We start from the raw sequence: 18030 nt of genomic DNA, 5'->3' as shown, positions 1-18030 counted from the left end.
ATGACAACAACATGGCAACGCAACATGACAACATGGTAGCAGCACAACATGACAACAACATGAAAACATGGTAGCAACACAACATGACAACATCATGGTAGAAACACAACATGACAACATGGTAGAAACACATGACAACATGGTAGCAACACAACATGACAACATGGTAGCAACACAACATGACAACATGGTAGAAACACAACATGACAACAACATGGTAGCAACACAACATGACAACATGGTAGCAACACAACAGGACAACATGGTAGCAACACAACAGGACAACATGGTAGAAACACATGACAACAACATGGTAGCAACACAACATGACAGCATGGTAGCTACACAAGACAACAACATGGTAGCAACACAACAGGACAACAACATGGTAGCAATGTGAAAACATTGCTTCTCCACCTGCATTGCTTGCTGTTTGGGGTTTTAGGCTGGGTTTCTGTACAGCACTTTGAGATATCAGCTGATGTACGAAGGGCTATATGAATAAATTTGATTTGATTTGATGGTAGCAATGACAACAACATGGTAGCAACACAACATGGTAGCAATGACAACAACATGGTAGCAATGTGACAATGTGGTAGCATCACAACATGACAACAACATGGTAGCAACAACAGGACAACAACATGGTAGCAATGTGAAAACATCATGGTAGCATTGACAACAACATGGTAGCAATGTGACAACGTGGTACAAACATGATTTGGCACAGCAGCACAAAGGGCAAGAAGGTAGAGACAACAATACATCACACAAAGCAGCCACAACAGTCAGTAAGACTGTCCATGACTGAGTCTTTGAATGAAGAGATGGAGATAAAACTGTCCAATTTGAGTGTTTGTTGCAGCTCGTTCCACTCCTGAAAAGAGGAGCGACCCAGGGATGTGTGTGCTTTGGGGACCTTTAACAGAATGTGACTGGCAGAACGGGTGTTGCATGTGGAGGATGAGGGCTGCAGTAGATATCTCAGATAGGGGGGGAGTGAGGCCTAAGAGGGTTGTGGAGGATGAGGGCTGCAGTAGATATCTCAGATAGGGGGGGAGTGAGGCCTAAGAGGGTTGTGGAGGATGAGGGCTGCAGTAGATATCTGAGATAGGGGGGAGTGAGGCCTAAGAGGGTTGTGGAGGATGAGGGCTGCAGTAGATATCTGAGATAGGGGGGACTGAGGCCTAAGAGGGTTTTATAAATAAGCATCAACCAGTGGGTCTTGTGACGGGTATACAGAGATGACCAGTTTACAGAGGAGTATATCATTGTCCCTAGAGTTTCTAAGCAAACAGCTGGAGGCAGGGCTTTCTCCTATAGAGCTCCATTTTTATGGAACGGTCTGCCTACCCATGTCAGAGACGCAGACTCGGTCTCAACCTTTAAGTCTTTACTGAAGACTCATCTCTTCAGTGGGTCATATGATTGAGTGTAGTCTGGCCCAGGAGTGGGAAGGTGAACGGAAAGGCTCTGGAGCAACGAACCGCCCTTGCTGTCTCTGCCTGGCCGGTTCCCCTCTTTCCACTGGGATTCTCTGCCTCTAACCCTATTACAGGGGCTGAGTCACTGGCTTACTGGGGCTCTCTCATACCGTTCCTGGGAGGGTGCATCACTTGAGTGGGTTGAGTCACTGATGTGATCTTCCTGTCTTGGTTGGCGACCCCCCTTGGGTTGTGCCGTGGCGGAAATCTTTGTGGGCTATACTCGGCCCTCTCACCTGGCTAACTCATTCATCCTGGTTCGGGGAACAGCCCCCCTACAGTATCTGAACAACAGTCACCTGGTTCGGGGAACAGCCCCCCTACAGTATCTGAACAACAGTCACCTGGTTCGGGGAACAGCCCCCCTACAGTATCTGAACAACAGTCACCTGGTTCGGGGAACAGCCCCCCTACAGTATCTGAACAACAGTCACCTGGTTCGGGGAACAGCCCCCCTCCAGTATCTGAACAACAGTCACCTGGTTCGGGGAACAGCCCCCCTCCAGTATCTGAACAACAGTCACCTGGTTCGGGGAACAGCCCCCCTCCAGTATCTGAACAGTCACCTGGTTCGGGGAACAGCCCCCCCCAGTATCTGAACAACAGTCACCTGGTTCGGGGAACAGCCCCCCTCCAGTATCTGAACAACAGTCACCTGGTTCGGGGAACAGCCCCCCTCCAGTATCTGAAAAGTCACCTGGTTCGGGGAACAGCCCCCCCCAGTATCTGAACAACAGTCACCTGGTTCGGGGAACAGCCCCCCTCCAGTATCTGAACAACAGTCACCTGGTTCGGGGAACAGCCCTCCCCAGTATCTGAACAACAGTCACCTGGTTCGGGGAACAGCCCCCCCCAGTATCTGAACAACAGTCACCTGGTTCGGGGAACAGCCCCCCCTCCAGTATCTGAACAACAGTCACCTGGTTCGGGGAACAGCCCCCCTACAGTATCTGAACAACAGTCACCTGGTTCGGGGAACAGCCCCCCCTACAGTATCTGAACAACAGTCACCTGGTTCGGGGAACAGCCCCCCCTCCAGTATCTGAACAACAGTCACCTGGTTCGGGAAACAGCCCCCCTCCAGTATCTGAACAACAGTCACCTGGTTCGGGGAACAGCCCCCCCTACAGTATCTGAACAGTCACCTGGTTCGGGGAACAGCCCCCCCTACAGTATCTGAACAGTCACCTGGTTCGGGGAACAGCCCCCCTCCAGTATCTGAACAACAGTCACCTGGTTCGGGAAACAGCCCCCCCTACAGTATCTGAACAGTCACCTGGTTCGGGGAACAGCCCCCCCTACAGTATCTGAACAACAGTCACCTGGTTCGGGAAACAGCCCCCCTCCAGTATCTGAACAACAGTCACCTGGTTCGGGAAACAGCCCCCCTCCAGTATCTGAACAACAGTCACCTGGTTCGGGGAACAGCCCCCCCTACAGTATCTGAACAACAGTCACCTGGTTCGGGGAACAGCCCCCCCTACAGTATCTGAACAACAGTCACCTGGTTCGGGGAACAGCCCCCCCTACAGTATCTGAACAGTCACCTGGTTCGGGAAACAGCCCCCCTCCAGTATCTGAACAACAGTCACCTGGTTCGGGGAACAGCCCCCCTCCAGTATCTGAACAACAGTCACCTGGTTCGGGAAACAGCCCCCCTACAGTATCTGAACAACAGTCACCTGGTTAACTCATTCATCCTGGTTCGGGGAACAGCCCCCCTACAGTATCTGAACAACAGTCACCTGGTTCAGGAAACAGCCCCCCTCCAGTATCTGAACAACAGTCACCTGGTTCGGGGAACAGCCCCCCCTACAGTATCTGAACAACAGTCACCTGGTTCGGGGAACAGCCCCCCCTCCAGTATCTGAACAACAGTCACCTGGTTCGGGGAACAGCCCCCCCTACAGTATCTGAACAACAGTCACCTGGTTCGGGGAACAGCCCCCCCTACAGTATCTGAACAACAGTCACCTGGTTCGGGGAACAGCCCCCCCTACAGTATCTGAACAACAGTCACCTGGTTCGGGGAACAGCCCCCCCTACAGTATCTGAACAACAGTCACCTGGTTCGGGGAACAGCCCCCCCTACAGTATCTGAACAGTCACCTGGTTCGGGAAACAGCCCCCCTCCAGTATCTGAACAACAGTCACCTGGTTCGGGGAACAGCCCCCCTCCAGTATCTGAACAACAGTCACCTGGTTCGGGAAACAGCCCCCCTACAGTATCTGAACAACAGTCACCTGGTTAACTCATTCATCCTGGTTCGGGGAACAGCCCCCCTACAGTATCTGAACAACAGTCACCTGGTTCAGGAAACAGCCCCCCTCCAGTATCTGAACAACAGTCACCTGGTTCGGGGAACAGCCCCCCCTACAGTATCTGAACAACAGTCACCTGGTTCGGGGAACAGCCCCCCCCTCCAGTATCTGAACAACAGTCACCTGGTTCGGGGAACAGCCCCCCCTACAGTATCTGAACAACAGTCACCTGGTTCGGGGAACAGCCCCCCCTACAGTATCTGAACAACAGTCACCTGGTTCGGGGAACAGCCCCCCCTACAGTATCTGAACAACAGTCACCTGGTTCAGGAAACAGCCCCCCTCCAGTATCTGAACAGTCACCTGGTTCGGGGAACAGCCCCCCTCCAGTATCTGAACAACAGTCACCTGGTTCAGGAAACAGCCCCCCTCCAGTATCTGAACAACAGTCACCTGGTTCAGGAAACAGCCCCCCTCCAGTATCTGAACAGTCACCTGGTTCGGGGAACAGCCCCCCCTCCAGTATCTGAACAACAGTCACCTGGTTCGGGGAACAGCCCCCCTCCAGTATCTGAACAACAGTCACCTGGTTCGGGAAACAGCCCCCCTCCAGTATCTGAACAACAGTCACCTGGTTCGGGAAACAGCCCCCCCTACAGTATCTGAACAGTCACCTGGTTCGGGGAACAGCCCCCCTCCAGTATCTGAACAGTCACCTGGTTCGGGAAACAGCCCCCCCTACAGTATCTGAACAGTCACCTGGTTCGGGGAACAGCCCCCCCTACAGTATCTGAACAGTCACCTGGTTCGGGGAACAGCCCCCCCCTACAGTATCTGAACAGTCACCTGGTTCGGGGAACAGCCCCCCTCCAGTATCTGAACAACAGTCACCTGGTTCGGGAAACAGCCCCCCCTACAGTATCTGAACAGTCACCTGGTTCGGGGAACAGCCCCCCTCCAGTATCTGATACAACAGTCACCTGGTTCGGGAAACAGCCCCCCCTACAGTATCTGAACAGTCACCTGGTTCGGGGAACAGCCCCCCCTCCAGTATCTGATACAACAGTCACCTGGTTAACTCATTCATCCTGGTTCGGGAAACAGCCCCCCTCCAGTATCTGAACAACAGTCACCTGGTTCGGGAAACAGCCCCCCCTACAGTATCTGAACAGTCACCTGGTTCGGGGAACAGCCCCCCTCCAGTATCTGATACAACAGTCACCTGGTTCAGGAAACAGCCCCCCCTACAGTATCTGAACAGTCACCTGGTTCAGGAAACAGCCCCCCCTACAGTATCTGAACAGTCACCTGGTTCGGGGAACAGCCCCCCTCCAGTATCTGATACAACAGTCACCTGGTTCAGGAAACAGCCCCCCCTCCAGTATCTGATACAACAGTCACCTGGTTCGGGAAACAGCCCCCCTCCAGTATCTGATACAACAGTCACCTGGTTCGGGAAACAGCCCCCCTCCAGTATCTGATACAACAGTCACCTGGTTCGGGAAACAGCCCCCCCCTCCAGTATCTGAACAACAGTCACCTGGTTCGGGAAACAGCCCCCCCTCCAGTATCTGAACAGTCACCTGGTTCGGGAAACAGCCCCCCTCCAGTATCTGAACAGTCACCTGGTTCGGGAAACAGCCCCCCCTCCAGTATCTGAACAACAGTAACCTGGTTCGGGAAACAGCCCCCCCTCCAGTATCTGAACAACAAACCATAGACAGCAGAGTAGATATCAATAAAATATTTTATTCCACATTATAGATTATAATTTTATAACATTTGCATTGAACATAGTTTTGGTCTGTCAGGTGTTTGTTTAAAGCTGAGTGTGTTGTACGGGTGTGTAGAGGTCACCTGTGTGTGGTGTGGGGTGTGTGTTCAGAAGGAGAAGTACTTTGTGTACCAATCCTGCCTCTGAGGGTCCCGCCCCTCTGCCCCCTGGCCACTCCCCCTCTGCTCCAAATATGGGCTCCTGGGAACACAGGAAGCACATTTTAGACTGCTGGGGGACAGACAGACAGACAGACAGACAAAGAGACAGACAGACAGACAGACAGACAGAGAGTCAGACAGACAGACAGACAGAGAGAGAGACAAACAGACAGACAGACAGACAGACTGACAGAGAGACAAACAGACAGACAGACTGACAGAGAGAGAGTCAGACAGACAGACAGAGAGAGAGACAGACAGACAGACTGACAGAGAGAGAGACAGACAGACAGACAGACTGACAGAGAGAGTCAGACAGACAGACAGAGAGAGAGACAGACAGACAGACTGACAGAGAGAGAGACAGACAGACAGACAGACTGACAGAGAGAGTCAGACAGACTGACAGAGAGAGAGACAGACAGACAGACTGACAGAGAGAGAGTCAGACAGACAGACTGACAGAGAGAGAGTCAGACAGACAGACAGACAGAGAGACAGACAGACAGAGAGAGAGTCAGACAAACAGACAGACAGACAGACAGAGAGAGAGACAGACAGACAGACTGACAGAGAGAGAGACAGACAGACAGACAGACTGACAGAGAGAGTCAGACAGACTGACAGAGAGAGAGACAGACAGACAGACTGACAGAGAGAGAGTCAGACAGACAGACTGACAGAGAGAGAGTCAGACAGACAGACAGACAGAGAGACAGACAGACAGACTGACAGAGAGTCAGACAGACAGAGAGAGAGTCAGACAAACAGACAGACAGACAGACAGACTGACAGAGAGACAAACACAGACAGACTGACAGAGAGAGAGTCAGACAGACAGACAGACAGAGAGAGAGACAGACAGACAGACAGACTGACAGAGAGAGAGACAGACAAACAGACAAAGAGTCAGACAGACAGACAGAGAGAGAGACAGACAGACAGACTGACAGAGAGAGAGTCAGACAGACTGACAGAGAGAGAGACAGACAGACAGAGAGAGAGTCAGACAGACAGACTGACAGAGAGAGAGTCAGACAGACAGACTGACAGAGAGAGAGTCAGACAGACAGACAGACAGACAGACAGAGAGACAGACAGACAGACAGACTGACAGACAGAGAGAGAGTCAGACAGACAGACAGAGAGAGAGTCAGACAGACAGACAGAGAGAGAGTCAGACAGACAGACTGACAGAGAGAGAGTCAGACAGACAGACTGACAGAGAGAGAGTCAGACAGACAGACAGACAGAGAGACAGACAGACAGACTGACAGAGAGTCAGACAGACAGAGAGAGAGTCAGACAGACAGACAGACAGACAGACAGACAGACAGACAGACAGACAGAGAGAGAGTCAGACAGACAGACAGACAGACAGAGAGACAGACAGACAGACAGACTGACAGAGAGAGTCAGACAGACTGACAGAGAGAGAGACAGACAGACAGAGAGAGAGTCAGACAGACAGACTGACAGAGAGAGAGTCTGTCTGTCTGACTCTCTCTCTGTCAGTCTGTCTGTCTGACTCTCTGTCTGTCTGACTCTCTCTCTGTCTGTCTGTCTCTCTCTCTGTCAGTCTGTCTGTCTGTCTCTCTCTCTGTCTGTCTGTCTGACTCTCTCTCTGTCAGTCTGTCTGTCTGTTTGTCTCTCTGTCAGAGAGAGAGTCAGACAGACAGAGAGACAGACAGACTGACAGAGAGTCAGACAGACAGAGAGAGAGTCAGACAGACAGAGAGAGAGTCAGTCAGACAGACAGAGAGAGAGTCAGACAGACAGACTGACAGAGAGAGAGTCAGACAGACAGACAGAGAGAGAGTCAGACAGACAGACAGAGAGACAGACAGAAGGAGACAGACAACTATGGGATGATATTCTTAGACAGACAGAGAAGGACATTGGGCTTTGTGAAGGAACACAGACAGTGCTATTGGCTGTGCTGTTTCCATAGATACAGTATCTGTTACCTGGTTGACTGGCTGTTCAGGTGTGGGCGGAGCTCCTGCGAGGGTGAGGTGACGTGTCGAATCCCGTGTCGAGGCTCGGGGAGGGAGGATGGACAGAGGGGGAGGGGGGTGGTGGGAGCAGGGGGGAGAGGAGTGGGGGTACGAGAGAGAGGGCCGCGACCGCTGGGATCCAAACTGGGAGACCTGGGAGTACGGGGGAGGGAGGAACGGGGGAGAGAGGAGGAGGGGGAGGGATGTTGGGGGAGGCAGGGGGAGGGGGTGTCGTGGGGGAGGAGGACGCTCCTCTCATAGGCGCTGAGGTTTGGAACGCTGGTGACGCGGGGCGGAGACTCCTCCACACGCTTCCTCTGAAACGTCATGACGACAACATTCATACAACACAGTGAAACATTAGTTAATCCCACCAATACAACACTAGTTAATCCCACCAATACAACACTAGTTAATCCCACCAATACAACACAGTGAAACACTAGTTAATCCCACCAATACAACCCTGGTTAATCCCACCAATACAACACAGTGAAACACTAGTTAATCCCACCAATACAACCCTGGTTAATCCCACCAATACAACACAGTGAAACACTAGTTAATCCCACCAATACAACACTAGTTAATCCCACCAATACAACACTAGTTAATCCCACCAATACAACACTAGTTAATCCCACCAATACAACCCTGGTTAATCCCACCAATACAACACAGTGAAACACTAGTTAATCCCACCAATACAACACTAGTTAATCCCACCAATACAACACTAGTTAATCCCACCAATACAACACAGTGAAACACTAGTTAATCCCACCAATACAACACTAGTTAATCCCACCAATACAACACTAGTTAATCCCACCAATACAACACTAGTTAATCCCACCAATACAACACTAGTTAATCCCACCAATACAACACTAGTTAATCCCACCAATACAACACTAGTTAATCCCACCAATACAACCCTGGTTAATCCCACCAATACAACCCTGGTTAATCCCACCAATACAACCCTAGTTAATCCCATCAATACAACACTAGTTAATCCCACCAATACAACACAGTAAAACACTAGTTAATCCCACCAATACAACACTAGTTAATCCCACCAATACAACACAGTAAAACACTAGTTAATCCCACCAATACAACACTAGTTAATCCCACCAATACAACACTAGTTAATCCCACCAATACAACACTAGTTAATCCCACCAATACAACACTAGTTAATCCCACCAATACAACACTAGTTAATCCCACCAATACAACACTAGTTAATCCCACCAATACAACACTAGTTAATCCCACCAATACAACCCTGGTTAATCCCACCAATACAACCCTGGTTAATCCCACCAATACAACACTAGTTAATCCCATCAATACAACACTAGTTAATCCCACCAATACAACACAGTAAAACACTAGTTAATCCCACCAATACAACACTAGTTAATCCCACCAATACAACACAGTAAAACACTAGTTAATCCCACCAATACAACACTAGTTAATCCCACCAATACAACACTAGTTAATCCCACCAATACAACACTAGTTAATCCCACCAATACAACACTAGTTAATCCCACCAATACAACACTAGTTAATCCCACCAATACAACACTAGTTAATCCCACCAATACAACACTAGTTAATCCCACCAATACAACCCTGGTTAATCCCACCAATACAACCCTGGTTAATCCCACCAATACAACACTAGTTAATCCCATCAATGCAACACTAGTTAATCCCACCAATACAACACAGTAAAACACTAGTTAATCCCACCAATACAACACAGTGAAACACAAAGACAACAGAGGAGTGTGTGTGTCACCCTCATAGTTGGTGTAACGATCCCGGGGTGTGGCCTGTTGTCATGGAGCCTGAGGGTTCCGTTGTCCCCGGCAACCGGAGGATGAAGCTGCAGCTGATGTCGTTCCTCCTGGAGAAACAATGAGACATCAGGTGTGTGTGGTAGGAGTAGGGTAGGAGTGGGGTAGGAGTAGGGGGTTGGAGTGGGGTAGGAGTAGGGTAGGAGTAGGGTTGGAGTGGGGTAGGAGTAGGGTTGGAGTGGGGTAGGAGTAGGGTTGGAGTGGGGTGTAGGAGTAGGGTTGGAGTGGGGTTGGAGTAGGGTTGGAGTGGGGTGTTGGAGTGGGGTAGGTGTGGGGTAGGAGTAGGGTTGGAGTGGGGTAGGAGTAGGGTAGGAGTAGGGTGTTGGAGTGGGGTAGGAGTAGGGTTGGAGTGGGGTAGGAGTGGGGTAGGAGTGGGGGGGTAGGAGTGGGGTAGGAGTAGGGTTGGAGTGGGGTAGGAGTAGGGTTGGAGTGGGGTAGGAGTAGGGTTGGGGGTAGCAGAGTGTGGGGTAGGAGTGTGGGGTAGGAGTGGGGGGTAGCTGTGTGTGGGGGTAGGTGTGGGGTAGTGGGGTAGGTGTGTGGGGGTAGGTGTGTGTAGTGTAGGAGTGGGGTATAGATGTGTGGGGTAGGTGTGTGTGGGGTAGGTTTTTGTGGGGTAGGTGTTTGAGGGGTAGGAGGGGTAGGTGGGTATGTGGTAGGTGTGGATGGTAGGTGTGTGTTAGGTGTGGGGGTAGGAATGGGGTAGGTGTGGGGGGTAGGAGTGTGTGGGGTAGGAGTGTGGGGTAGAGGTGTGGGGTTAGGAGTGGGGTAGGTGTGTGGGGTAGGTAGGGGGTATGTGTGTGGGGGTAGGTGTGTGTTAGGTGTGTGGGTAGGAATGTGGGGTAGGAGTGTGTGGTGTAGGTGTGTGTGGGGTAGGAGTGTGTGGGTAGGAATGTGGGGTGGGAGTGTGTGGGGTAGGTGTGTGGTAGATGTGTGTGGGGTAGGTGTGTGGGGTAGCTGTTTGTGGGGTTGGAGTGGGGGGGTAGGTGTGTGGGGTAGCTGTTTGTGGGGTAGGAGTGTGGGGTAGGAGTGGGGGGTAGCTGTTTGTGGGGTTGGAGTGGGGGGGTTAGGTGTGTGTGGGGTAGGAGTGCAGTAGGAGTGGGGGGTAGCTGTGTGTGGGGTAGTGGGGTAGGTGTGTGGGGTAGGAATGGGGTAGGGGTAGCAGTGTGTGGGGTAGGAGTGGGGGGTAGCTGTGTGTAGTGTAGGAGTGGGGTATAGATGTGTGGGGTAGGCACGTATGGGGTAGAAGTGGGGTAGGTGTGTTAGGTGTGTGTGTGTTAGGTGTGTGGGGTAGAAATGGGGTAGGTTTTTGTGGGGTAGGAGGGGGTAGGTGTGGGGGGTAGGTGTGGGGGTAGGAATAGGGTAGGTGTGGGGGGTAAGAGTGTGTGGGGTAGAGGTGTGGGGTAGGTGTGGGGTTAGGAGTGGGGTAGGTAGGGGGTATGTGTGTGGGGGTAGGAGTGGGGTAGGTGTGTGTTAGGTGTGTGGGTAGGAATGTGGGGTAGGAGTGTGTGGGTAGGAATGTGGGGTAGGAGTGTGTGGTAAGTGTGTGTGTGTTGGTGTGTGGGGTAGGTAGGTGTGGGGGTAGGTGTGTGTGTGAGTGTGGGGTAGGTGTGTGAGTGAGTGTGGGGTAGGTGTGTGTGCGGTAGGTGTGTGAGTGAGTGAGTGTGAGGTAGGTGGAGTAGGTGTGTGTTGGTGTGTGGGGTAGGCAGGTGTGGGGGTTAGGTGTGTGTGTCTGAGTGTGGGGTAGGTGTGTGTGCAGTAGGTGTGAGGTAGGTGGGTAGGTGTGTGTGGTAAGTGTGTGTGTGGGGTAGGTAGGTGTGTGTGTGAGTGTGGGGTAGGTGTGTGTGCGGTAGGTGTGTGTGAGTGAGTGTGGGGTAGGTGTGTGTGCGATAAGTGTGTGTGTGAGTGTGGGGTAGGTGTGTGTGCGGTAGGTGTGTGTGAGTGAGTGTGGGGTAGGTGTGTGTGCGGTAGGTGTGTGATTGAGTAAGTGTGTGTGTGTTGGTGTGTGGGGTAGGTAGGTGTGGGGGTAGGTGTGTGTGAGTGATGTGTGTGCGGTAGGTGTGTGAGTGAGTGTGGGGTAGGTGTGTGTGTGTGTGTGTGTGTGTGTGTGTGCGGTAGGTGTGTGAGTGAGTGTGGGGTGTGTTCTTACCACCAGGCGTTTGATGAGCTGGTTCCTCTCAGTGAGTCTCTCCTGTAGTCTCCCCATCTGGAGATCATCACAGAGAGGAACCTCCCTCCTCCTGCACCTCTCCTCACGCTCCCGCAACCTGGGAACACACACACGTTAACCCCACCCCTCTCCTCCTCCAGCCTGGGAACACACACACGTTAACCCCACCCCTCTCCTCCTGCTGGGAACACACGTTAACCCCACCCCTCTCCTCCTGCTGGGAACACACGTTAACCCCACCCCTCTCCTCCTGCTGGGAACACACGTTAACCCCACCCCTCTCCTCCTGCTGGGAACACACATTAACCCCACCCCTCTCCTCCTGCTGGGAACACACATTAACCCCACCCCTCTCCTCCTGCTGGGAACACACATTAACCCCACCCCTCTCCTCCTGCTGGGAACACACGTTAACCCCACCCCTCCTGATGGGAACACACGTTAACCACACCCCTCTCCTCCTGCTGGGAACACACGTTAACCCCACCCCTCTCCTCCTGATGGGTACACGTTAACCACACCCCTCTCCTCCTGATGGGCATACATTAACCACACCCCTCTCCTCCTGCTGGGAACACACATTAACCCCACCCCTCCTGATGGGAACACTTTAACCCCACCCCTCTCCTCCTGATGGGTACACGTTAACCCCACCCCTCTCCTCCTGCTGGGAACACACGTTAACCCCACCCCTCTCCTCCTGCTGGGAACACGTTAACCACACCCCCCTCCTCCTGATGGGAGCACACATTAACCACACCCCTCTCCTCCTGCTGGGAACACACATTAACCCCACCCCTCTCCTCCTGCTGGGAACACACATTAACCACACCCCTCTCCTCCTGATGGGAGCACACATTAACCACACCCCTCTCCTCCTGATGGGAGCACACATTAACCCCACCCCTCTCCTCCTGATGGGACAACACATTATCCCCACCCCTCTCCTCCTGCTGGGAACACACGTTAACCCCACCCCTCTCCTCCTGATGGGTACACATTAACCCCACCCCTCTCCTCCTGATGGGCACACATTAACCACACCCCTCTCCTCCTGCTGGGAACACACGTTAACCCCACCCCTCTCCTCCTGATGGGCACACGTTAACCCCACCCCCCTCCTCCTGCTGGGAACACACGTTAACCACACCCCTCTCCTCCTGCTGGGAACACACGTTAACCCCACCCCTCTCCTCCTGATGGGTACACACGTTAACCCCACCCCTCTCCTCCTGATGGGTACACGTTAACCCCACCCCTCTCCTCCTGATGGGAACACGTTAACCCCACCTCTCTCCTCCTGATGGGTGCACATTAACCCCACCCCTCTCCTCCTGATGGGTACACATTAACCCCACCCCTCTCCTCCTGCTGGGACCACGCGTTAACCCCACCCCTCTCCTCCTGCTGGGAACACGTTAACCACACCCCCCTCCTCCTGATGGGAACACACGTTAACCACACCCCTCTCCTCCTGCTGGGAACACACATTAACCCCACCCCTCTCCTCCTGATGGGAACACACGTTAACCACACCCCTCTCCTCCTGCTGGGAACACACATTAACCCCACCCCTCTCCTCCTGCTGGGAACACACGTTAACCCCACCCCTCTCCTCCTGCTGGGAACACGTTAACCACACCCCCCTCCTCCTGATGGGAGCACACATTAACCACACCCCTCTCCTCCTGCTGGGAACACACATTAACCCCACCCCTCTCCTCCTGCTGGGAACACACATTAACCACACCCCTCTCCTCCTGATGGGAGCACACATTAACCACACCCCTCTCCTCCTGATGGGAGCACACATTAACCCCACCCCTCTCCTCCTGATGGGACAACACATTATCCCCACCCCTCTCCTCCTGCTGGGAACACACGTTAACCCCACCCCTCTCCTCCTGATGGGTACACATTAACCCCACCCCTCTCCTCCTGATGGGCACACATTAACCACACCCCTCTCCTCCTGCTGGGAACACACGTTAACCCCACCCCTCTCCTCCTGATGGGCACACGTTAACCCCACCCCCCTCCTCCTGCTGGGAACACACGTTAACCACACCCCTCTCCTCCTGCTGGGAACACACGTTAACCCCACCCCTCTCCTCCTGATGGGTACACACGTTAACCCCACCCCTCTCCTCCTGATGGGTACACGTTAACCCCACCCCTCTCCTCCTGATGGGAACACGTTAACCCCACCTCTCTCCTCCTGATGGGTGCACATTAACCCCACCCCTCTCCTCCTGATGGGTACACATTAACCCCACCCCTCTCCTCCTGCTGGGAACACGCGTTAACCCCACCCCTCTCCTCCTGCTGGGAACACGTTAACCACACCCCCCTCCTCCTGATGGGAACACACGTTAACCACACCCCTCTCCTCCTGCTGGGAACACACATTAACCCCACCCCTCTCCTCCTGCTGGGAACACACATTAACCACACCCCTCTCCTCCTGATGGGAGCACACATTAACCCCACCCCTCTCCTCCTGATGGGAACACACATTATCCCCACCCCTCTCCTCCTGCTGGTAACACACGTTAACCCCACCCCTCTCCTCCTGATGGGTACACGTTAACCCAACCCCTCTCCTCCTGATGGGCACACATTAACCACACCCCTCTCCTCCTGCTGGGAACACACGTTAACCACACCCCTCTCCTCCTGCTGGGAACACACGTTAACCACACCCCTCTCCTCCTGCTGGGAACACACGTTAACCACACCCCTCTCCTCCTGCTGGGAACACGTTAACCCCACCCCTCTCCTCCTGATGGGCACACATTAACCACACCCCTCTCCTCCTGCTGGGAACACACGTTAACCACACCCCCTCTCCTCCTGCTGGGAACACATTAACCCCACCCCTCTCCTCCTGATGGGAACACATTAACCACACCCCTCTCCTCCTGATGGGTACACACGTTAACCACACCCCTCTCCTCCTGCTGGGAACACATTAACCCCACCCCTCTCCTCCTGATGGGTACACGTTAACCCAAACCCTCTCCTCCTGATGGGCACACATTAACCACACCCCTCTCCTCCTGCTGGGAACACACGTTAACCACACCCCTCTCCTCCTGCTGGGAACACGTTAACCCCACCCCTCTCCTCCTGATGGGCACACATTAACCACACCCCTCTCCTCCTGCTGGGAACACACGTTAACCACACCCCTCTCCTCCTGCTGGGAACACATTAACCACACCCCTCTCCTCCTGATGGGAACACACGTTAACCACACCCCTCTCCTCCTGCTGGGAACACACGTTAACCCCAACCCTCTCCTCCTGATGGGTACACATTAACCACACCCCTCTCCTCCTGATGGGCACACGTTAACCACACCCCTCTCCTCCTGCTGGGAACACATTAACCCCACCCCTCTCCTCCTGATGGGAACACATTAACCACACCCCTCTCCTCCTGATGGGAACACACGTTAACCACACCCCTCTCCTCCTGCTGGGAACACGTTAACCCCACCCCTCTCCTCCTGATGGGTACACGTTAACCACACCCCTCTCCTCCTGATGGGAACACATTAACCACACCCCTCTCCTCCTGCTGGGAACACGTTAACCCCACCCCTCTCCTCCTGCTGGGAACACATTAACCCCACCCCTCTCCTCCTGATGGGTACACGTTAACCACACCCCTCTCCTCCTGCTGGGAACACACGTTAACCACACCCCTCTCCTCCTGCTGGGAACACATTAACCACACCCCTCTCCTCCTGATGGGAACACACGTTAACCACACCCCTCTCCTCCTGCTGGGAACACACGTTAACCCCAACCCTCTCCTCCTGATGGGTACACATTAACCACACCCCTCTCCTCCTGATGGGCACACGTTAACCACACCCCTCTCCTCCTGCTGGGAACACATTAACCCCACCCCTCTCCTCCTGATGGGAACACATTAACCACACCCCTCTCCTCCTGATGGGAACACACGTTAACCACACCCCTCTCCTCCTGCTGGGAACACATTAACCCCACCCCTCTCCTCCTGATGGGTACACGTTAACCACACCCCTCTCCTCCTGATGGGAACACATTAACCACACCCCTCTCCTCCTGCTGGGAACACGTTAACCCCACCCCTCTCCTCCTGCTGGGAACACATGTTAACCCCACCCCTCTCCTCCTGCTGGGAACACGTTAATCCCACCCCTCTCCTCCTGATGGGAACACACGTTAACCCCACCCCTCTCCTCCTGATGGGAACACGTTAATCCCACCCCTCTCCTCCTGATGGGAACACACGTTAACCCCACCCCTCTCCTCCTGCTGGGAACACACGTTAACCCCACCCCGCTCCTCCTGCTGGGAACACATGTTAACCCCACCCCTCTCCTCCTGCTGGGAACACACGTTAATCCCACCCCTCTCCTCCTGATGGGAACACACGTTAATCCCACCCCTCTCCTCCTGATGGGAACACACGTTAACCCCACCCCTCTCCTCCTGATGGGAACACGTTAATCCCACCCCTCTCCTCCTGATGGGAACACACGTTAACCCCACCCCTCTCCTCCTGCTGGGAACACACGTTAACCACACCCCTCTCCTCCTGCTGGGAACACATGTTAACCCCACCCCTCTCCTCCTGCTGGGAACACATGTTAACCACACCCCTCTCCTCCTGCTGGGAACACATGTTAACCACACCCCTCTCCTCCTGCTGGGAACACACGTTAACCCCACCCCTCTCCTCCTGCTGGGAACACATGTTAACCACACCCCTCTCCTCCTGCTGGGAACACATGTTAACCCCACCCCTCTCCTCCTGCTGGGAACACATGTTAACCACACCCCTCTCCTCCTGCTGGGAACACATGTTAACCACACCCCTCTCCTCCTGCTGGGAACACGTGTTAACCACACCCCTCTCCTCCTGCTGGGAACACATTAACCCCACCCCTCTCCTCCTGCTGGGAACACGTTAACCCCACCCCTCTCCTCCTGCTGGGAACACGTTAACCCCACCCCTCTCCTCCTGCTGGGAACACATTAACCCCACCCCTCTCCTCCTGCTGGGAACACGTGTTAACCACACCCCTCTCCTCCTGCTGGGAACACATGTTAACCACACCCCTCCTGCTGGGAACACATGTTAACCACACCCCTCTCCTCCTGCTCCACACTCCAGTGTGTTACTCACTCTGTCTCCAGGGCCACTATGCGAGTCTGTAGCTCTGCCTGACAGCTGCTGTATTCACACACCAGACTCTGCATCGCTCTCCTGTGCTCTCTCTTCACTTCCTCTCTCCTCTCCTCCTCCTCCTCCTCCTTCCTCCTCTTCTCCTCCTCCTCCGCCTTCCTTCTCTTCTCCTCGTCCACCTTCCTCTTCTCCTCAACCTCGGCCTCTATCCTCTTCACCTCCTCTCTCCTGTTCTCCTCCTCCGTCCTCTTCTCCTCATCCCTCCTCTTCTCCTCCATCTCTCTTCGCGCCTCCTCTTCTCTCATCTCTTCTTCTCTCTGTTCCTCCCGTTGTTTCTGAGCCTCTTCCAGTTTCTCCACCTCTTCTCTCAGTCTGTCCACCTCCACTCTCAGTCGTTGGGCTTCCTCCTCTCTCTCCTTCTGCTCTCTTTCTCTTCCCATCGCCTCCTCTCCCGACCTGGAAGAGTAGAGAGGAAGAGTAGAGAGGACAGAAAGGGGATAAGATGAGGTGTGTGTGTGTGTGTGTGTCTGTGTCTGTGTGTGTGTCTGTGTGTGTGTGTGTACCTCAGTACAGTGTTTTCCCTCTGTAGTTCCAGAACAGCACAGCGACTCTCATCCAGCTGACGCTCAAACACCTGGTACTGATTCTGCTGCTTCAAGTCCTACACACACACACAGACACACACACACACACACACACACACACACACACACACACACACACACACACACACACACAGACACACACACACACACACACACACACACACACACACACACACACACACACACACACACAGAGATAGTCAGTTCCCAATTTAATAGTGTGTGTGTGTGTGTGTGTTACCTGTTGCAGGGCCATCATCTCTGTGTGTGTGTGTGTGTGTGTGTGTTTGTGTGTGTGTGTGTGTGTTACCTGTTGCAGGGCCATCATCTCTGTGTGTGTGTGTGTGTGTGTGTGTGTGTGCTTGTGTGTGTGTGTGTGTGTTACCTGTTGCAGGGCCATCATCTCTGTGTGTGTGTGTAGTTCCGTCTGCAGGTCTTCAATGTGTTTCATGTGTCTCTGGGTCAACTGTCTACTCCACTCTGTGTACTGCTGGCTCAGCTCTGTACCCTGCTTAT

The 18030-nt window shown here is 53.5% G+C and overlaps 1 protein-coding gene across 1 annotated transcript in view; it reads right to left on the bottom strand.

The window, feature by feature from the left end:
• Nucleotides 1-5480: 5480 nt before the first annotated feature.
• Nucleotides 5481-18030, bottom strand: part of LOC116360087 (trichohyalin) — a 35096-nt gene continuing 22546 nt past the window's right edge. The window contains exons 15-21 of the mRNA XM_031814612.1: nucleotides 17900-18030; nucleotides 17473-17570; nucleotides 16910-17365; nucleotides 11705-11822; nucleotides 9501-9608; nucleotides 7652-7998; nucleotides 5481-5724 (exon numbers count right to left, since the gene is read on the bottom strand). Of these exons, the coding sequence (XP_031670472.1) occupies nucleotides 5631-5724; nucleotides 7652-7998; nucleotides 9501-9608; nucleotides 11705-11822; nucleotides 16910-17365; nucleotides 17473-17570; nucleotides 17900-18030 (1352 nt within the window). The 3' untranslated portion in view covers nucleotides 5481-5630. The remainder of the gene's footprint in view (nucleotides 5725-7651; nucleotides 7999-9500; nucleotides 9609-11704; nucleotides 11823-16909; nucleotides 17366-17472; nucleotides 17571-17899) is intronic.

This window comes from Oncorhynchus kisutch, unplaced genomic scaffold (genome assembly GCF_002021735.2).
Source record: "Oncorhynchus kisutch isolate 150728-3 unplaced genomic scaffold, Okis_V2 Okis07a-Okis12b_hom, whole genome shotgun sequence".
NCBI classification, from domain to species: Eukaryota; Metazoa; Chordata; class Actinopteri; order Salmoniformes; family Salmonidae; genus Oncorhynchus; species Oncorhynchus kisutch.
Note: the sequence above shows the minus strand (reverse complement) of the source record. Positions and strands in the feature narration are given on the sequence as shown.